The sequence below is a fragment of the Tursiops truncatus genome, chromosome 3 (genome assembly GCF_011762595.2).
Source record: "Tursiops truncatus isolate mTurTru1 chromosome 3, mTurTru1.mat.Y, whole genome shotgun sequence".
NCBI lineage: Eukaryota > Metazoa > Chordata > Mammalia > Artiodactyla > Delphinidae > Tursiops > Tursiops truncatus.
Window position 1 is genome coordinate 163,658,420 of NC_047036.1, and position 21,035 is coordinate 163,679,454.

Here is a 21,035-nt window from a genome sequence, read left to right on the forward strand (position 1 = left end):
TTGACTCACTGTGGGGGCCAGGGTTGTTGTGAGATTAAGTGGAGTAATATATCCCCATTTTACAGATGAGGAAACTGAGGCACAAAGCTTAAAACTGTCCCACGGAGTCCGAAAGTGGCGGGAGCCAGAATTTGACCCCAGGGCCTCAGTCTTAACCACCACATAGATGTTTTGCTGTCCACCCATCTGCCCACAAATATACAGTCTTTCTATCTTTTTTTTGGCCACACCATGCATGGCATGTGGGATCTTAGTTCCCTGGCCAGGGATCGAACCTGGGTCCCCTGCAATGGAAGCATGGAGTCGTAACCACTGGACCACCAGGGAAGTCCCCAGTCTTATCTTAAAGTACAGAATCCACCATGGCCTTGGAGGGTCAACGGTGGGGAAAACCCACAGAAAAATCCCGTCATGTTGCCAAGAGGACACAGCAGTTCCCAAAGTCGTGCGTTCAGAACAATCCCAACTTTTGAAAAATTCGCACAGATGACTGTTCTGTAGGGAAAAATGACCAGGAGGAAATTCACAAAAATGTCTGCATTGGTGGGCTTTTGGGCAACTTTTTTTTCTTATGTAGTCTTTTCTGAAAAATGTTCCCAAATTGTCTAGAGTGAACACGGATTCCTTTGGCACGCAGAAGAAATTGTTTAGAAAATGGAGGGATGTTTTGATTGTTTGTAAAAGGTGCCTGGGGGCGGGGCAGTGGCACTGGAGGACAGGCTGCCTCTTCGGCGCCGAGGCCTCTGCATTCCTGGGAGGGTTTTCTCACCATCTCAGCGGATGCTCCTTGCTGAGCCTGGCAGGGATGTTGGAAACCACGACTTCATCTTGGACCATGCGAGAGAGAGATGATCTGCAGAAACAAAAAAACAGCTCTGACCCTAAACTTAGCCAGGACCTCAGGGGTCATGGAAAACAGTCCCACCCAGCACAGGAATTTCCTTTTCAGTCTGGGTTCAGACTGTTTTCTGTGGTTCTCTCTTAAAAGACCTGAGAGAGTTGGTGTAGACATTTCCCGTAGCCCTTACTCCATGTCAGGTGCTTGACAAATGGTCTGGATTCTTCCCTCCCCTCCTTGGAGGTAGGTGCTCTTACTACACCCATTTTACAGATAAGAAACTAGAGGCACGGTGGCAGAAGGCCTGTGCCCCAGCCCACACAGATGAGATGTGAAGGCCTGTCTCCTGAGTCCAAAGTCAAGTCTCCTTTCTGATGGGTGGCATCTCCCCACTCTCTAATTCATTCAATTTTTTATTCAAAGAGGATCCATTGAGCACCCAGTATATGCCCACCATTGTGCCAAACAGATGCAGTCCCTATCATCCCAAACTCAGATATTTTGGGGACCCAGATGTGTAAACAGACAATTACAACATTGAATCTGGCTTCTTTCTTTTTTTCTTTTTTTTTGGCCACGCCGCGCGGCTCAAACCTGGGCCCCCAGCAGTGGAAGCACAGAGTCCCTAACCACTGGATCACCAGGGAATTCCCTGGACCTGACTTCTTTCTGAGAACATCAGGTGACGGGGATATCACTACCTGACAAAGCAACTTGGTCAGTTATTGGTGGACTCCGGTCTGACCCCCTTATTCCTTGGGCCAGGGAGCTCTCAGGCTTCCATGAGGCAAAGGAGACTCTGAGCCCACAGCTGTCTCCTTTGGAAGTCCAGCCTTACATCTGCATCCTCACCTCCTGTTCCTGGGCCTGGCTTTCAGAGTCTGCCAGGGGTAGCCTCTGGCCCCCCATCTGCAGCCCTTCTAACACCCGAAGACCCAACAGGCATCCCTTGACACCTTTTGTGTGTTTAATATGGGCAGGTGTGACTGCTGGCACCAAGTATTTAAAAACAAAATGAAGTCTGGCCATTTTTCAGCACAAAAATAGTCTGTGCTTATGATGCCACTTATATGAAATATCTGGGGTGGGGGAGGGGTGGACTGGGAGTTTGGGATAAGCAGGTGCAAACTATTATATATAGGATGGATAAACAACAAGGTCCCACTGTATAGCACAGGGAACTGTAGTCAATATCCTGTGATAAACTGTAATGGAAAAGAACATGAAAAGGAATGTGTACATGTGTATAACTGAATCATTTTGCTGTATACCAGAAATTAACGCAACATTGTAAATCAACTACACTTGAATAAAATAAATTTTAAAGAAAGAAAGAAAGAAACTAATAAGGACCTGCTATATAGCACAGGGAACTCTACTCAGTACTTTGTAATGGCCTTTATGGGAAAAGAATCTGAAAAAGAGGGGATATATGTATACATATAGCTGATTCATTTTGCTGTACACCTGAAACTAACACAAAATTATAAATCAATTATACTCCAATAAATTTTTTTTTTAAAAAAGAGAAATACCTATAATAGGCAAACTGACAGGGACAGAAGAGAGAATAAAAGTTACCAGGGGTGGTATCAGGGAAGTTATTCCTAATGGGTGCAGAACGTCTGTTTGGGGCGATAAAAAATTTTGGAATTAAATAGTGGTGATGGTCGCATGACATTGTGAATGTAATTAACACCACTGAACTGTACACTTAAAAATAGTTAAAATGGCAAATTTTGTGTTATATATATCCTACCACAATTTAAAAAGAGCATAAAAAAATAACCTATGCTTAGTGTAAAAACATCCAAACATTGTAAAAATTGATAGCCACCTAGAAAAAGAGAGTTCCCCAACTTATTTTTTTGGCAGTGAAACTGCTTCTAATCACTGGACCGCCAGGGAAGTCCCAAAAGAGTTCCTTTTAATCCCATATATTCCTCCAAATTTTTCTACCTTATATTAAACTTAGTAACATTATTTTAAATAATCTAGGTCCTCTCCATGCCCCTACTCCTCACAGTTGCAAAGATTCCTGTCTGCTTTGTTCACTGGATGTCTTCAGTGCCTGGTACACAGTAGGAGCTCAATAAAGACCCATCAACTCTTTATTCAAGCTTCAATGAAATGAGAAAACCCTTGTGTCTGGGGTCTAAAGATCTGGGTGCCAGATCTGGCACTGCCCCTCACTGACTGTGGGATCCTGATCCATGCTTGGCCTCAGTATACCTGAGTCTTATCTGCAAAATGGGCTCAAGGAGAGTTTCCACGTGAGGATGTGCAGGAATAGATGCCCTTATACACTGCTGGTGGGAATGTACAATGGCACAGCCACCTTGGAAAACAGTCTGGCAGTTCCTCAAAAGGTTAAACATAGAATTACCATCTGACCCATTTAGATATGCACCCAAGAGACATGAAAACATACGTCCACTCGAGTACTTTGCTGACTTTTCCTTTTTTGGGGGGGGGGCACTTCTTGCAACTTGTGGGATTTTAGTTCCCCGGACCAGGGATCGAACCTGGGTCCTCGGCAGTGAGAGCTCGGAGTCCTAACCACACACAAGTACCTTGTACTCAGATGTTCAGAGAAGCGTTCGTTATTCACAATAGTCAAATGGTGGAAACAACCCAAAAGTTCATCCACTGATGAATGGATGAACAAATTGGGGTATATCTATACAATGAAATATTTATTATTCAGCCACATAAGGAATGAAGTTCCAACACACGCTACAACAAGGATGGACCTTGAAAACATTATGCTAAGTGAAAGAAGTCAGATGCAAAAGACCACATGTTATTTTATTCCAGTCATAGGAAGTCCAGGATAGTAGGTTAGTGGTTACACAGGGCTCAGGGGATGGGGACAGGGGACAGGAGACAAGAGGGTGAGAGCTAAGGGTACAGGAGTTTCTGAGTAATGAAAATATTTTACAACTGACCATGATGAAGTTTGCACTTATCTGTGAAAATACTAAAAACCACTGGAGTACACTTTACATGGGACATTGTGTGGTATGTGAATTATATCTCAATAAAGCTATTTTTAAATTAATTTAATTTATTGAAGTATAATTGATTTACAATGTTGTGTTAGCTTCAGGTATACAGCAAAGTGATTCAGTTATATATATATATATATATTCTTTTTCAGATTCTTTTCCCTTATAGGGTATTACAAAATATTGAGTATAGTTCCCTGTGCTGTACAGTAGCTCCTTACTGGTTATCTGTTTTATGTACAGTAGTGCATTTGTTTTTTTTTTTCATTTTTATTGATGTATAGTTGATTTACAATGTTGTGTTAGTTTCAGGTGTACAGCAAAGTGAATCAGTTATACATACACATATATCTACTCAGTAGTGTGTATATGTTAATCCCAAACTCCTAATTTATCCCTCCCCCACAGTAAAGCTACTTATTTATTTATTTATTTATTTATTTATTTATTTATCTTCTCCAGGTCTTAGTTGCGGCATGCAGGTACTAGTTCCCTGACCAGGGATCGAATCCAGGCCCCCTGCATTGGGAGCATGGAGTCTTGACCACTGGACCACCAGGGAAGTCCCAAAGCTATTTTTTTTTTTAAGTATAGTTTTTGCTTCTGAGCTGGAGGTAAGGAGAAACTGCAGGCTGAGGGTAGCCCGAGGTCAGCTGTCCATCCACGGGAGTGTGGAGAGAAGCTGTGGAGAGAAGATACCCACAGCTCAGCCCGAAAGGCTGAGGTCAGGTCAGCCCATCCCTGAACTAGTAACTATTTCCTCTGTGGCCTTAAAGAAAACAGGCTGAGACCTTGCTTTGTGGCTTGAACCCTTGGAGCAGGTTTTTGTCATGGACCCTTCCCTCCCACGTCTGGCCCTGCCCCCCTGGAGACCACCCCCTCCTCTGTCTGCATCGCTCCAGGTGGCCTGGTAATCCCAGGTCCTCTGAGATTCTCTTCTTTACCCATGGCACCTCTGTACCCTGGGGTGGCTTTGTCTTAACTGGACCTCTTTTTTTTTATTATTATTAATTTATTTTTTGTCTGTGTTGGGTCTTCGTTTCTGTGCGAGGCCTTTCTCTAGTTGCGGCAAGCGGGGGCCACTCTTCATCGCGGTGCGCGGGCCTCTCACTGTTGCAGCCTCTCTTGTTGCAGAGCACAGGCTCCAGACGCACAGGCTCAGTAGTTGTGGCTCACGGGCCTAGTTGCTCCGTGGCATGTGGGATCTTCCCAGACCAGGGCTCGAACCTGTGTCCCCTGCATCGGCAGGCAGATTCTCAACCACTGCGCCACCACGGAATCCCTGGACCTCTTTTTAACTTAACGACTTCTTTAAAGACCCTATTTCTGATTGACACATACACACGACTATATATAAAATAGATAATTAATAAGAACCTTCTGTATAGCACAGGGAACTCTACTCAACACTCTGTAATGACCTATATGGGAATAGAATCTAAAAAAGAGTGGACGTATGTATATGTGTAACTGATTCACTTTGCTGTACAGCACAAAACTAACACAACATTGTAAATCAACTATACTCCAATAAAAATTAATTTTAAAAAACAAACAAACACCCTGTCTCCAAATACAGTCCCATTCTGAGGTCCTGGGAAGTAGGGCTTCAACATATGAATTTTGGAGGGAATTCCCTGGTGGTCCCGTGGTTAGGACTCTGCACTTTCACTGCCCAGGCTGCCAGTTCAATCCCTGGTTGGGGAACTAAGATCCCGCCAGTCATGCTGAGCAGCCAAAAGAAAAAAGAGAAAAAAAGGATGAATCTCAAAGAAAAAAAAAAAATCTCTATACTCAGTCAAATAAACGCCACCCGGTTTCCTGAATGTCTCTCCTCTGGGCCTCTGTTCATGCTGTTCCCATGGCCTGGAAGGCCCTTCACCTGCCGGACGCCAGCACAGCCTGTTAAGTCTCAGCTCAGATGCCCCCTCCTCTGAGAAGCCCTCCGGCTGGGTCAAACATTGCATCAGGGCCCCCTCAGTGCCTCAGTGCCTCAGTGCCTGGCATTCCCCCCACGACAGCTCTGATTACTGGGTCATCATCATCCGCTGTCCTGCCAGTGAGCTCCAAAACTCCGAAACAATCCCTCAGATTCCCTCATGCTGGCCTTTTGTAGTCAGCCCCAGGCAAATACTGACCTGCTCTCTCATGCTAGAGATCTATTCTCTGAGAATGTTATATATTTGGAATCATACGACATGCAGCCTTTTGAGCCTGGCCTCTTTCACTGCAACATAAAGCATTTGGGCGTAAAGCTTTGCTGCCTGTATCAGTAGTTTGTTCCTTTATGTTGCTGAAGAATATTCCATTGTACGAATGGACCCAAGTTTGTTTTATATTCACCCATTGAAGGACAATTGAGTGTTTCCAGCTATTGGTGATTATGAATAAAACTATTGTAAATAATGACGTACAGGTTTTTATGTGAACATAAATTTTCATTTCTAAATTCACAGCAGTGGGATTGCTGGGCCATGCAGTGGTTGCATGTTTAGTGTTTTAAGAACCACCAAACTGTTTTCCAGAGTGGCTCACCATTTTGCATTCCCACTATTCCCAGCCAGGGTTCTTGGCCTCCCTAATCGATAGAAATTGATAAGAGGCCAGACAAGAAATTCAGGCAAGGCTTTATTGGGGCCCCTGTTGCAGCAGGAGGGAGCAAAAACAAGTAACAGGTTCCCTGGAGGGGTGGCTTAGGCGGTCTGTCCACCCCCATGGTGGTGCTGTGTGTGTTTTTGGCCTTTTTGTATATTGTCCATAATTTGCCCCAACTGCCCATGCATGCAGTTATTTTTAGTCCCTTATCGTTTCTTTGTATTTTGTTGCTGGAGGAGGCGTTTGTCCAGGTGCAAGCACGGCAGCAAAGGGTCCCAGGTCCCGGCCTGTCTCACCACCAGCAGCATCTGAGAGGCCCAGTTTCTCTGCATCCTCATCTGCACTTGGTATTGTCGGTATTTTTAGTTTAGCCATTCTAATAAGCGTGACACGAGTCTTTTAAGGCTGGCATCATAGCCAAGGTGCAGGATTTGAACCCGAGCATCGGAGCACGTAACCACTGCAAGGTGCAGTGGTAAAGATACAGGAAGTTGCTGGCCTGAGAAAACTTGTTCCACCTAGAAGATAGAGTTTTGTGGAAGTCATTGCCGCCTGCTCCAAAAAGTTGTGCTAAGGAGGAAATGCCACAGGATGGAGGGCAGGGCTTTCATGCAAGAGGTGGCGCTGGGTTCAAGTCCTAACTCCACCACTTCTCAGCTGGGTCACCAGAGTCTTTCTGAGCCTAGTTGGCTCATCTGGTGAATGTGCCTCATAGGTTCCATCTCACAGAGGCAAGGTGTCCCCCAGAGCCCTGGTCGGTCGGTGAGAGAGTTCTTGCAACATGTGCCCCAGTTCCTTACAGCCAACTCGCACTTGTGCTTCAATGGTGGGACAGGTGACACAGGGAACTCGAGAGGAGAAAAGGTCACTGTAGGGGCCAGTCCGGACAGGAGAATCAGATCTTCCTGAAACAAACCAGAGGGTGCCCCTGTCTTGCTCTGCACCCCTCCAGGGTTCCCCACTACCCACTGGGCTATGCCCAGGCCCCCACTGGGAGGTCCTGCCGGACCTGATCCCACAAACTCACCAACCTTGAGTCTCATCCTCTCCTCCCTGCGCTGCACACGGGTGACTTCTACTTCTCCTCTCCATCTTTGCCTTGCTGGTCCGTCTGCCTAGAACTCCCTGCCTCCCCAACTCAGCCTGAACTTCAGGTCTCAGCACTAACATTACCTCCTTCCCATGCCTGGCATACAGCAGGTGCTCAATAAATGCTGCTGGAGTGAATGAATGAGGTGGGAAAAGGAAGGGGGAGCAGTCTTATGGGGCAGATGAGGGAGTCTGTAGGCCACAGGGAGGAGCTTGGCTCCTTCCTGCAGCAATGGGGAGCCACAGCAGGCTTTAGGCAGGGAAAGGCATGTTGTAGGGGGACCTTTTTGTGCCGTGGGCCCTTATCAGTGGAAATTTGTAAGTGCCTAAAATAAAACACCTCAGATGGTAAAGGAAACCCATTACAAACCCATTACATGCGATACAGTTATCAAAATATGCTTTAATTGTGATGGAATTTGTACAACTTTCCTCACACTTAAATACCGAGGCCCGGTAGCAGCTCTAATGACTGTTAACGTTAGGAGCAGGGGCAGGCGTGAGTGATGCAAGTTTTTCCCCTCCAAATTCATGGACCCCCCCCACTTCTATTTGTGGACCCCTTGGGTGTCTGGGACCCCTGGAGAAAAATTCCCAGACGTTGGAATGTGACCAGAGCACTGGAAATGAGCAAACTGGACAGAAGTGTCACCAGGAGGGATAAGAAGTGATTACTAAGGACGTGGATTAGCATCCACACAGACAAGCGTCAGGAGGCTTGGCCATCTGTTCAAAGAAAAACAGGAAGCCTGTGGCCTGCCCCTCTGGCCTCTCTGGGCCCAGCCTTTGTCTTTGTGACTTAAACTCCCAAAGGCAGGCCTGGACACCCTGAGCCGGCTCCCAGCTTCCTCCCCCGGCTCCGGAAGCGGCAGGAAAAACAATAGGACAAAGGCAGCATCTCCCGGGTTCTGTGCTCTCCTGACAACATCTCATGGGCACCGAACATGGGCCCACAGGGTTGGCTCTGAAGGTAACATCCCCATTTCACAGGTGAGGAAACTGAGGTCCAGAGAGCCCCACCCCCACCCCATCCAGGTCACTTAGCCTGGCTGTGGCCAAGCCAGCATTGGAATCCAGGTCTTTTTGGACTCCAAGCCCTGCCTGTGATCATTCCTACTCTGAACTCACCACCTGGACCAGTGCAGTCCCTCCTCCTAGGTCCGCAAGCTGCTGCCGTCAGACCCCACAGGCTGTTCTCCCACACCAGCCAGAGGAGGCCAAAGTCCCCACCAAGCTCAGCCTCTGTTTGAGCAGCTGCAGGGGTCACCCCAGCCCCGCCTGGTTGAGTCAGGCCTGGTCATATCCTGGAGAGGAACTGCCTTGTTAATCAAGTCTGGCGGGCACCAGGGTGGGCAGGTAGCTAGAGCAGGACCTTTATTTGGAGGGTTCCTTGAAGAAGTTTTTCCACTAAGACAGGGCTCATAGCCCCCACTGGCTCCTGTGTGGAATCAGCTCCCACAAGGGCCTGGAGCTTAGTGCTGACCCCACCCCTCACTGAGCAGATGAGGAAACAGAGGCTCAGAGAGGTTGAGAGATTTACCCTGGGTCACACAGCCTGGCCTGGATTGGGATCCAAGTGGTATTTATTTTATTTTATTTTATTATTTTATTTTTGGCCATTCCTGAGCGTCACTTGGGATCTTAATTCCCCGGCCAGGGATCGAACCAGTGCCCCCTGCATTGGAAGCGCAGAGTCTTAACCACTAGACCGCCAGGGAAGTCCCCCAACTAGTATTTATTTATTTATTTATTTTAAAATATTTATTTATTTGGCTGCATTGGGTCTTAGTTGAGGCACACAGGATCATTGTTGTAGCATGTGGGATCTTTCGTTGCAGCGTGCGGGCTTCTCTCTAGCTGTGGCGGTTGGGCTCCAGAGCACGTGGGCTCAGTAGTCGCAGCGTGTGGGCCCTCTAGTTGTGGCCCACAGGCTTAGTTGCCCTGCGGCATGTGGGATCTTCGTTCCCCGACCAGGGATTGAACTCGCGTCCCCTGCATTGGAAGGCAGATTCTTAAACAGTGGATCACCAAGGAAGTCCCCCAGCTGGTATTTAGAGACAACCACTTTGGAGTCAGGCTCCCTGGGCCACAGATCTGGAATTACAGATCTGACACTGATTCGTTGGGTAAAATGGCACAAGTCACTCTGCGTCCCCGAGCCTCAGTTTCCTCATCTGTACAAGTGGTATGTTGATGGCACCCACGTGTGGGAAGGAGAACAGCATGTACAAAGGCCCTGAGGTGGAGTTGCGCCCTAGTCTTTAGAGCCACATGGAAGAGGTGGGCAGCTGGAGTGGCGTGATTAAGGAAGACAATGGGAGGAGGGGATGGCAGGGAGGTGACAAGATCAGATCATGCAGGGCCTTGTGGGCCACAGTGAGGACTTTGGCTTTTACTCTGAGTGAGGTGGGAGCCATGAAGGATTCTAAGCAGAGGAGGGAGCTGATCTGATTTGGGTGTTCCCAGGCTCCTTCTGACCATCGAGGGGAAAACAAACTGTGAGGGGTGAGGGCGGGAGCTGGGAGACCAGGTATGATGGGGGCTGGACTGGAAATAGGCAAAGAGGAGTGGAGAAACCCGCCAGTCTTTGCTCATCTTCACGTTTCCTGCCCAGCAGCTACCAGCAGACTGAAAGGCGAGGCAAGGACTTTAGCCTGGGAGGCTGCAGGTTGCAGCAAGGGTGACCCGGGGTGGGGCACACCAGGGCGTGATGAGCAGGGTTACACCTGGCATCTCCCGGGCCAAAGTGGCTGGACCACTTGGGAAGGTGCGCGCATGTCACATGCCAGGCTGGGAGCCACCCTCCTGTGCCCTCAGGAGCCTGGGGCCCCACAGTCCAGGCCTCCCTCCTGTGGGCTCAGGATCTGACACTGATCCACTGGGCAACTGGGGCAAGTCACTCTGCTTCTCTGGGCCTCAGTTTTCTTTCTTTTTTTTTTTTTTTTTTAAAGATCTTTTTTGGTGTGGACCATTTTTAAAGTCTTTATTGAATTTGTTACAATACATATTTTAAAAATTTTACTTATTTATTTTTATTGTTGGCCGTGTTGGGTCTTCGTTGCTGTGCACAGGCTTTCTCTAGTTCTGCTGAGCGGGGGCAACTCTTCATTGCGGTGCATGGGCTTCTCATTGCGGTGGCTTCTCTTGTTGCGGAGCACGGGCTCTAGGAGCGTAGGCTTCAGTAGTTGTGGCACGCGGGCTCAGGAGTTGTGGCTCGCGGGCTCTAGAGCACAGCCTCAATAGTTGTGGCCCACTGTCTTAGTTAGTCCGTGGAGTGTGGGAGTTTCCCGGACCAGGGCCCCGCCGTGTCTGGCAGGCGGATTCTTAACCACTGCACCACAAGGGAGGTCCAAATTTGTTACAAAATTGTTTCTGTTTTATGTTTTGGTTTTTTGGCTGAGGCATGTGGGATCTTAGCTCCCCGACCAGGGATCGAACCCTCACCCCCTGCATTGGAAGGCGAAGTTGTAACCACTGGACCACCAGGGAAGTCCTGGGCCTCTGTTTCCTCATCTGTAAAAGGGGGGAATAATGACAGCACCCATACACAGGAATGGGAACAGCACATGCAAAGGCCCTGAGGTAGAGCTGAGCCCTAGCATTCTTCAGCCCCCAGTTCCTAGGCCCTTTTCTAACCAGGGCTAGAAGGGCCATCAGGAGGAGGCACCTGGGCATGCAAAGCCTGGGAGGTGAGCGAGAAATTGGCATATGCAGGTGCTGAGTGGGGGCTAGAGAATCCACTAAGACTGCTGCCTTGGGGCTGGTAGAGGAACTTTTGGGGAGAGATTTTAGACCACATACTGGCCAAGATATCCGCACATCCTCCCTGCACTGGAGGCGGCTGGGCCGGTCCAGCCTCCCAGACTGGCTCACTCAGGTCCCGCCACCGGGTCCTGTGTCACATCTCCTAGCGCCTTGGAGCCCAACTGGACTCCTCTGCCCTCACCCCAGACTGGGGCACATCCCATGGAGACCCCTAGGTAAGCGCCTGAACATCCCTGTGCCTCAGTTTACTCATCTGTAAAATGGCGGAAAGGATAGGTCCTCCCACATATCAGAACTACAGGGCCGTGCTTAACAAACGCTCGAGATTATAATTATTATGGTGATTATAGTGATTGCTAGCCAGAGGGCAGAAAAAGCAGCCCCCGGGAGGAAGTCCGAGGCCCCCAGCCTCAGTCCCGTATCCTCTCCTCCCCTGCCCCCCCTCAGTTTCCCCAGGCCAGCCTCGAGGGCCGCAAAGGCGGCCGGGGGACCCGCGCCCCCTCCGGCCAGCAGGGGCAGCACGGAGCGGCCCGGGACACCCGGAAGGGCCCCGCCCCCGGCCCCGCCCAGCCCGGGCTGCCCAGAACCGGGAGGCGGCGGTGGCGGCGGCCACGGCGGGGACGGTGCGCGGGGTTGCAGCGGCGGGGCCGGCGGCTGGACGCGCGGAGCACCATGGCGGTAGCCGAGCGCCGCGCCTTCGCGCACAAGATCAACAGGTAGTGCGGCCGCCGGGCCCCCTCCCGGGCCGCCCCCACGTGTCGGAGCCCCGCCCCGGGGCGGCCCGGCCCTCCCTCTTCTGGGCGCCCCCCGTTCAAGCTCCTTCCGCCTTGGCCAGCTCCGGCCCGCTTCCTCCGGCCGGGGGCGCAGGCCTGGGGAGGTGGGGAGGACGGGGGGGTTCCGGGCTGGGGGTCGCGGAGGGGCTGCGGGCGCGGTGGTGGCTGAGGTCTTCCCTTGGAACCGGTGGGACGCGTGGGGGCGTGCCCGGGGGGGCCTTCCTGGAGGAGGCGGCGCGGGGAAAGCGCTGCCCGGCGCCCTCCGCGCGTCCTACCCATCTCCTGGCCCCTCCCCCGGCCCCCTAGCTCCTCAAGCGTGGGAGTTGGGGGGCTTTTTCCGTCCCATCCTCTGGGCCTGGTGTGGGGCAGGGACGCATCAGGCGCCGAGATTTGGGAACAGGGATGGTGCTCCTGGCGGCCTTTGAACCTCCTCGGGAAGTTTCCCGTAATCTTCTCCCCGCGAGGGTCCCGTGCCCAGCTGTCTGGGGGGCAGGGGACAGCTGTGAATGTCCCCCCGCCCCCAGCCCTGCTTCAGGCTCTCCCAGCACCGGCTGGACGCTCTGGAGATGGATGGTGATTGAATGGAAGGAGTGGGGGCGGGGGACGGAACCAGCTGGTGGGCAGACGGGGGGAGGGGACAGGCGCCAGGCGCTGGGGGATCCATTTCCGTGGCCACTGGTGATTGTAAGAGATTGACCAGGGAGGGGGATGTCAGACTCTCTGGGGCTGAAGAGCCTTTCTCCCATTCGGGTCTTTGCCTCCAATAGTGGGTTCAGAATCTGCTGGGGTGGGGGGTGTTTCTCTCACAGCGGGGCAGGGGTGGGGTGGGGTGGGGCGGGAGGCGGGCAGGGACCTCCCCTGATCAGCCCCAGGTGAAAGAGTCAGCCCTGCCCTGACGGAGACACAAGAAAAGATCCCACCCTTGGGGGCAGATACAGTGGGGGAGGCAGAGGAGAAGCAGGATAAAGTAGATTATATGTTAGTGGTAAGTGGTATCAGGACATACAAGGCAGAGAAGGGAGATGGGGAATGTGAGGACTATTTTAGATCTGGGAGGCGGGTCAGGAAGGCCTGGAGGAGAAGGTGGCATTTAAACAAAGATCTGATGGAGGTGAGGGAGGGGTCCATGCCCAGACATGGGGGAAGAGCAGTCCAAACACAGGGAAGGGCAAGTGCAAAGGCCCAGGGGCAGGAGCAGATGTTCACAGAGCATCTGAGGAAGCCAGTCAGGCTGGAGCAGAGTGAGGAGGGGGGCAGGTTGTACAGGGCTTGTGGGTTGTGGGGAGGAGTTTAACTTTTACCCTGAGTGAGGTGGGGGCCATGAAGAGTTCGGAACAGAGGAGGGACATTGTGACCTGGTGTCTGGGGCATAGTGGTTGGGCAATTTTTATGTTCTGTTATCTCTGTGTCTCTGAATCGTTCCTGTCTCTTGGACCTTTGGTGTTTCTGAGCTTGGGGAGGTTATTGCTGTCTGTTTTTTTGCCTCTCGGTCCCTATGTCCTTGGGTCCTGGCGTCCACTCAAGTGAGAAAGAGAGGCCCTGGGTTTTGCCCTGGGGAATGGTTGCTCTATAGAGTTCAGGGTAAGAAAAGCAGAGAAAGATCCTGGGGCCCCAGTGAACCACAAGCAAATGGCTCAAGTCTTCCAGCCACCCTCTGACAAGGTCTCAGCAGACTGGTGGGCACCCAGGTATCTACATGCTCAGACCTAGGCCTATATTCATCTGCTTGTTCATTCAACTATTCATTCCACAAGTGCCATATTAATCTGAATATTAGACAGTCCCCCAGTTTCCTAATGAACAGGTCCATTTAAAACAAAGATTTGGGGGGACAACTTAAAAATACAGACTCGGGAATTCCCTGGTGGTCCAGTGGTTAGGACTCGGCGCTTTCACTGCAGGGGCCCGGGTTCGATCCCTGGTCAGGGAACTGAGATCCTGCAAGCCGCGAGGCATGGCCAGAAGGAACAACAACAAACAAACTCTTATGAACGTACACAACACGCACAAATAGTATTGTATGCAACATAATGTTCTTTTTTTTTTTTTGACTTGTACTCTTTAAAATAAAGTCCAATCTGGAATGGTGATAACGACCAGCACTTTTTTTTTTTTTTTTTTTTTTTTTTTGGCTGTGTGGCTTGGTTTGGCTTGCGGGATCTTAGTTCCCCGACCAGGGATCAAACCCATGACCCCTGCAGTGGAAGCCTGGAGTCCTAACCACTGGACCGCCACGGAATTCCCATGACCAGCACTTCTAATGTGCTTATCGCATGCTGGTCCCCATCTGAGATGTCACTAATTGTCACCAGAGCCCGTTGACATCGGTATAACTATTGAAACCAAAACCCAAAGTGGTTAGGTCACTCTCAAGGGTCTCTCGGGGGGGAAGTAGCCCAAGAGTGTGTGGCTCCAGAGTTGAGAACAGTCTTGGAAACCGTGCCTCTTCCTGCCCTCTCCTGTCCGCAAGGATGTCCATTCATGCTTCCCAGGCTTCTGAGAGCAGTGTCATTATTTTGCCCCTCAGTTGTCTGATGTGGGGCAGTTTGCCGTTCTCATTTAAAGAAATGCTTTGTTGGAGGGGTGGGAGCACAACAAGACATTGACGAAATTCCAAAAGTACCTGTGGGATTTCCAGGAAATATCTTCCTCCCACTCCTGTCCCCAAATATATTTGCAGACGTGAGCTTAGGCGTAGGTGATTATTTTTTACCTTTAAAAAAATTGTAACAGATGACATGTAGACAGAAAAATGCTAAGTTTAAGTAAGGAGTAATCATGAAACAAGTGCCAGGGGAAAAGTCACTCGGATCAAGACGGGCTGTCTTGGGAATTCCCTGGCTGTCCAGTGGTTAGGACTCCGTGCTTCCACTGCATGGGGCACAGGTTCAATCCCTGGTCGGGGAACTAAGATCCTGCATGCTGTGTGATGCTGCCAAAAAAAAAAAAAAGGGGGGCCGTCTCTACCTTCCCAAGCCTCCCCACTCCAGCAGGCCCCTCTCAAGGTGATCTGCACTTGATTCTGCCCCTCAGGGAACGGCCATGCTGGTGGTAGCTACTGTTTCTTCCTCACTTACATTATGGTTTCTCCATCCAAGTTGGCTTCCTATCTGCAGTGGGTTGGCTTTGTCTGTTTAGAACATCTCATAAACGGAACCACACAGGATGTCAAGTCCTATGTGGCAGCGTAATGTCGGCAGCATCCGTGCTGCCGACTGTAGTCTGGCTCATCCTTTTTCATTGCTGCATACTATTCCCCCTGTTTCTTGTGTGTTCTCCATCTTTGGTCAAGGATCTTGTGAGTTGTTTCCCTTTGAGGCTGTCATGATCAGAGCTGCCATGAACATTCTCGGCCATGTATTTCCTCCTGAGTATCTACGCCTCAGAGTGGAATTGCTGGATTGGCATATTTTCAACTCTGCCTGTAAATTTACAGATGGTTTTCCAGAGGGGTTCCTCCAGCAGCAGATGAGGGTTCCCATTGCTCTGCATCCTTGCTGGCACTCATATTATTTGCCTTTAAATTCTTCTGTCAGTCCAGGAGGGGTAGGGTGGGATATGAGGAGGAATCTCTTCATGGTTTTATATTTACTCATTTTCTTCCCTCACTCTTTACAGAAGTGGGAACACAGCATCAAGGCTTAAGCCATTCTTGTTTCTGGTTTTGTCATCCTCCTCCCCTGTGAGAGTAGTCCTCTGTTAATCTGGCCAGCCCTGGAGGGGAGGTACACAGTCTCACATGAATTCCCAGTGATGCCACTGCTTCATGTTTCCCCTCTGAGCATCTCTTTAGTAGCACATAGGGTTGTGGAGTTTTCACCTCTCACCAATAGCTAAAACCCACCACCTGATCTTTGCAGTTTCCCTCACTGAATGCTGAGATCCCTTCCTGAGAAAACCCACTGAATTCAGCTCAGCATTTTGCCTCCCTTTTTGAAATGTGGTCCACGGGAACATCTGAAGCAGATCTGATGTGGGAGTGAGAAAGACAGAGGAGTTGACGGTGACTCCCAGGTGTGGGTCCCAAGCGTCCAAGAGAGTAGGGCTGCCCTTAGTGAGACAGAGAGGATGATGGGAGGGCAGGTTATGGTCATGGGGCAGATTTGAGGATCTGTTGGTGTTTAGATGGTGTTGAAGCCTCGAGACTGGATGGGACTGCTCTTCGGAGTGGGGAGCGGGTGAGTGTGGACAGGGAAGGGGCAGGTTCTGGAGCCCCTGTTCTTGGCCCTGCTCCCCATCATGGAATGCCTAGCGCTAAAGGACTTTGACCTCCAGCTGACCAGGGTTCAATTCTGGGCACCGCTGCATTCTGCTGTGTGACCCTGGGTGCCTCACGACCCTTCTCTGAGCCTCACTCACCTTTGGTATACAAAGCAGGGTCAGGAATTCCAGTTTCCCAGGATGCTCTGTGAGGCAACGTGGGGACAGCTAGCTTTAATTGAGCACTTACTATGTGCCAGGCCCTACACTCAGAACAGCTCAATAAGTCGTGGGTACTGTCCCGAGCCCAGAGGTCCAGAGAAAAGATGTCATTCACCCCTGCTCGCCCAGCTCCAAGTGCAGAGCTCTGTGACTCAGTAAACTGGCTCCTGTGGCCACACCGTTGTGGACCCAGCCTTCTCCCACTCTGGGGGCCTCACTCTAAGGCCCGTGGCAAAATGAAGCTGGAGGCTCAGCCCTCCCCACCCCCCTCCCTGTTCTGGGGCAGCAGCTGCAGAACAGCTGGGACCAGGGCACAGACAGGTTCCCTGATATGGCATCTTTCGTAAATCACCCCCAATCCTCCTCTGTGTGCCCATGCTTCCAGAGGAAGTGGCCTGGACTTCGGGAATTTGAGGACAAATCCCTAATTTTTCCTCCCCCCAAGCATCGCCTGGCTCGCAGGATCTTAGTTCCCCAACCAGGGACTGAACCTGGGCCCTCAGCAGTGAAAGCACGGAGTCCTAACCACTGGACCGCCAGGGAGTTCCACAAATCCCTCATTTTTAACATTCTTTGAATTTCCTACAAGCTTCTCTTCCCTTCCCCGCTTCCCCGCACCTCCCGTCCAACAGAAGCAAGACTCTGAGACAGTTGACAGAGAAAAGAAATAGAATCCAGGGACAGAGAAGGAATGAGGCTGGGGTCTCAAATTGGAGACCCCACATTGGATCAGGGTCGTGACCAAGTTTTGTTTGACCCACACGGATTTGAGTTCGGAGGCTCACAGGCAGGGCTGAAGCTCCTAATTATCCCCACTCCACACCTGTCTTTCCTGGGCCCACCTCACACATCCATTGCATTGGACGCTTGTGGGCCACATTTGCAACCCTCAACATAGCGCTTTATGGGGTACAACTTTTTATTTTTTAAAAATGTTTATTTATTTGGTTGCTCTGGATCTTAGTTGCAGCATGTGGGGTCTTTAGTTGCAGCATGTGGGATCTAGTTCCCTGACCAGGGATCGAACCTGGGCCCCCTGCGTTAGGAGCACGGTGTCTTAGCCACCGCACCACCAGGGAAGTCCCAGGGGTACAACTTTTTATTAAGAAAATTTCCAAGCATAAGAGAAAAGAGGGAAGCAGGAGCTATTGAGGCCTGAACCCCTCAGCCGTTGCCTTGCCTTCCTGATTTTAAGAGAAACTGAGGCCCAGAAAGGTTGTTCCACCTGTCCAAAGCCACACAGCTAAAAGATAAGGGGCTTCCCCCAACTGACAGTAGATTTACGCAAGTTGGACCAAGAGGGAGATTGGAAGGGATTCACTCATTCCATCAAAAAAACATTTATTGGGCTTCCCTGGTGGCGCAGCGGTTGAGAGTCCGCCTGCCGATGCAGGGGACACGGGTTCGTGCCCTGGTCCGGGACGATCCCACATGCCGCGGAGCGGCTGGGCCCGTGAGCCGTGGCCGCTGAGCCTGCGCGTCCGGAGCCTGTGCTCTGCAACGGAAGAGGCTACAACAGTGAGAGGCCCACGTACCGCAAAAAAACAAACAAACAAACATGTATTGATGGGAATTCCCTGGCAGTCCAGTGGTTAGGTCTTGGTGCTTTCACTGCCAGAGGCTGGAGTGTGATCCCTGGTCGAGGAACTAAAATTCCATAAGCCGGGCTTCCCCGGTGGTGCAGTGGTTGGGAGTCCGCCTGCCGATGCGGCGGGCGCGGGTTCGTGCTCCGGTCCGGGAAGATCCCACATGCCGCGGAGCGGCTGGGCCCGTGAGCCATGGCCGCTGGGCCTGCGCGTCCGGAGCCTGTGCTCCGCAGCGGGAGAGGCCGCGGCAGTGGGAGGCCCGCATACCGCAAATAAATAAATTAATTAATTAATTAAATTCCACAAGCCATGTGGCGCAGCCAAAAAAAAAAAAAAAAATTTATTGAGCATCTACTATGTGTGGGATCCAGTGCTGGGGCCTCCACAGGGACAACACAGTCCTAGTCCTGTTTTCACAGAGACCCCAGGGAGCAGGGATTTCCAGGCCCAGAGAACAGAGCCTAGCCTCAGAGCCTTTGCACTCGCTGTTCCCTCTGCCTGGCACACTCTTCCCCCAGATAACTGCATGGCTCCCTCTCCTTCCAAGCTCAGCTGAGGGAATTGAGAGCTTGGGGAATCCCTGCCCCTGTAGGATTTGTTCGAAATTCCCGTGCTGGCCCCCTCCGCTGTGGGTCTTGCCCCTTCACCCTCGTCCTCTGGGACTCTGAAGGTCAGCGTAGATGCAGGCGGCCCATGAAGGCCACGGCACCGACCTTGGTGGCTGGGTTGTGCTCTCTGAGAGTCATGCTGGCCTCTTACACACAGTCAGCTTCAGTCTCAGACTCCTTGAGAAGGTGGGTGTGTGGCATGCCCACTGAATGCCAGGCCCCCTGCTCAGCTCCACTGGTCTGTGAGAGCAGGGCAGCTACAGATGGATAAACTGAGGTTCAGAGGCAGAAGTGACTTATCTGGCAAGGGTGGAACGGTTCTCACGTTCCTGATGAGAGGCAGAGGTCCTCCAGATGAGGAAGTAGAGGCCTCTCTCCAGACCTGGAAGCCAGTCCTGGTGGGTCAGGACTCAGAGCCTGGGGGCCAGGGGGAAGAAGGACGCGCAGGAATCAGTGGCCCTCAGGCCCTGCCCAGCAGCAGCCTTCTATCTGTGCTTGCAGGAGGAAAGGGGAGATGTATGCGCCACAGCCTTGGGGCCCACACGCTGAGATCTGTGGCTCCTGAAGCCTGGGTTCTCTTGGCCCGGAGCCTGATTTTTTTTCTTTCCATAGCCTGGATTTTCCTCTCATGGAATGAATTTGTCGGCTCTGAAGCCCCGGTTCCCAGGGCCCCGCTGCCCAAGTTCTCCTGCCCCCAACTACCCCCTTCCTGTCCCCACAGGACGGTGGCTGCCGAGGTGCGGAAGCAGGTGTCCCGGGAACGCAGTGGCTCTCCCCACTCCAGCAGGCGCTGCAGCAGCTCCCTGGGGGTGAGTGTTTGGGAGCCCCCCCCCGCCGCTGCTGTGGGGACCCTGAGGCTGGGAGGGACCCAGCTGTGGCAGGGAACGGGGTCCCTGTCCTGGCCCAGCACTGTCCCCATTCCTGTCCCCAGTGAGCGTGAGTGGGAGGGTGGTGGACCCCCCTCTCTGCAGGGAGCAGCCCTGTGGGTGGTCGGGGTCGTGGGGGAGAAGTTCAGCCTGCTGTGGCCCGCAACTCCTGCTGCCTGGACCACCCAGCTGGGGAGGGTGGGGAGGGCGGTCTGGGGGATGGGAGGTGCTTCTGGCTGCAGTGGGGAGGGGTGGGGCTCTCTCGCCCCAGGGCCTGAGGAGTTGTCTCTTTCTTTGCTGCAGTCCACAAACCTTTCCTTCCACCATGAGTTTCCTGCCGCTCCAGGCACAGGGTGTGATTTCCTGCCTGGAAAGAGGGTCAGGGCCGGCCAAGCTGGGGTGGGGGTGGAGTGGCTGAGGTCACTGTCCTCCAGGGCCCCTCCAGCTCCAACACCCTCCATGGCTCCCACCGCCCTCTTGTTTGTTCAAGGCCAGCCCAAGTCCACACTCACCCTCCAGCCCCCCGGAGCACGGGTCACAGCCACTTTGCTCCAACTCAGGTCCCACTGACTGAAGTCATCGAGCCGCTGGACTTTGAGGATGTGCTCCTGAGCCGGCCGCCAGATGCAGAGCCTGGGCCGCTCCGGGACCTGGTCGAGTTTCCAGCTGATGACCTGGAGCTGCTGCTGCAGCCCCGGGAATGCCGCACCACGGAGCCTGGGATCCCCGAGGATGGGTGGGTTCAGCCCCACGCCCTCCCTGTCTGTAACTCCACCTACCTCTGTGCCCCCCGTGAATACCCTCTTTCAACTCTTGGCTCCACTGTGTGACCTTGGGCAAGTCCTCTGCCCTCTCTGAGCCTCTACCTCTGTATCTCTGAAACAGGCAGAAGGACAGGCCCCACCTCACAGGCCACTGGAAAGATTGACACTGGGCCCTGCCTCTGTTTATTACCCTGATTGTATTTTGTGCAGAAAGCTGGATGCCCAGGTGAGGGCTGCCTTGGAGATGTACACGGAGGACTGGATAATCGCCCACAGGAGGTGGGTCTGGCTCGGGGGCAGCTCAGGGTAGAGAGGCCAGGTCTGAGCCCAGAAGAGCCCATTGTGTGCTGCCGGTCCTCCTGTTTATCCACCCACCGTCCCTTTAAGGGTAGCCAGACTTCTCCGGCAGAGCACTGGGAGGGTGGATGGCCTTGCACGCATCATCTGGACCCTGGAGGTGTGTCAGCACATCCGGGAGCCCTGGGGAGCCCTCATTCCTGATACCCACCAAGCCCCGCCTCCTCCTAGGTACCAGCACCTGAGTGCAGCATACAGCCCCATCACCCTAGAGACGCAGCGAGAGAGGCAGAAGGGCCTCACCCGCCAGGTCTTCGAGCAGGACGCTTCTGGGGATGAGAGGTCCAGCCCGGACGACTCGGTGAGGAAGCCCTGGGCAGGGGTCACTATAAGCATATGTACATGCATGGGCTGCGGCCCCAGC

At 52.2% G+C, this 21,035-nt stretch overlaps 1 protein-coding gene, 1 long non-coding RNA gene and 1 other non-coding gene across 20 annotated transcripts in view; 1 reads left to right on the forward strand and 2 right to left on the reverse strand.

Annotated features, from left to right (window-relative positions):
* Positions 1-254: 254 nt before the first annotated feature.
* Positions 255-327, reverse strand: TRNAW-CCA (transfer RNA tryptophan (anticodon CCA)). The gene has a single exon. It is a non-coding gene; the product is annotated as a tRNA-Trp (tRNA).
* A 6,134-nt stretch (positions 328-6,461) lies between these two features.
* LOC141278238 (uncharacterized) lies at positions 6,462-8,932 on the reverse strand. Its single transcript, XR_012330587.1, has 2 exons — positions 7,473-8,932; positions 6,462-7,346 (listed from the first exon to the last, which is right to left on the reverse strand). It is a non-coding gene; the product is annotated as an uncharacterized lncRNA (long non-coding RNA).
* Positions 8,933-11,852: 2,920 nt separating this feature from the next.
* The window catches only part of DOCK6 (dedicator of cytokinesis 6), a 42,730-nt gene continuing 33,547 nt past the window's right edge, over positions 11,853-21,035 (forward strand). For 4 of the 18 annotated variants that reach the window (XR_004526040.2, XR_012330490.1, XR_012330491.1 and 1 more), the window contains exons 1-6: positions 12,418-12,641; positions 16,194-16,246; positions 19,406-19,493; positions 20,111-20,286; positions 20,525-20,593; positions 20,843-20,972. Coding sequence is in view for 14 of the 18 variants with exons in the window: in XM_073801880.1 (XP_073657981.1) it covers positions 12,471-12,641; positions 16,194-16,246; positions 19,406-19,493; positions 20,111-20,286; positions 20,525-20,593; positions 20,843-20,972 (687 nt within the window). In the remaining 4 variants the exon portion in view is untranslated. Of the gene's footprint in view, positions 12,012-12,414; positions 12,642-16,193; positions 16,247-19,405; positions 19,494-20,110; positions 20,287-20,435; positions 20,594-20,842; positions 20,973-21,035 lie in introns of those variants that run through there. The other 14 variants (XM_073801877.1, XM_033854253.2, XM_033854256.2 and 11 more) reach the window with 10 other exon arrangements.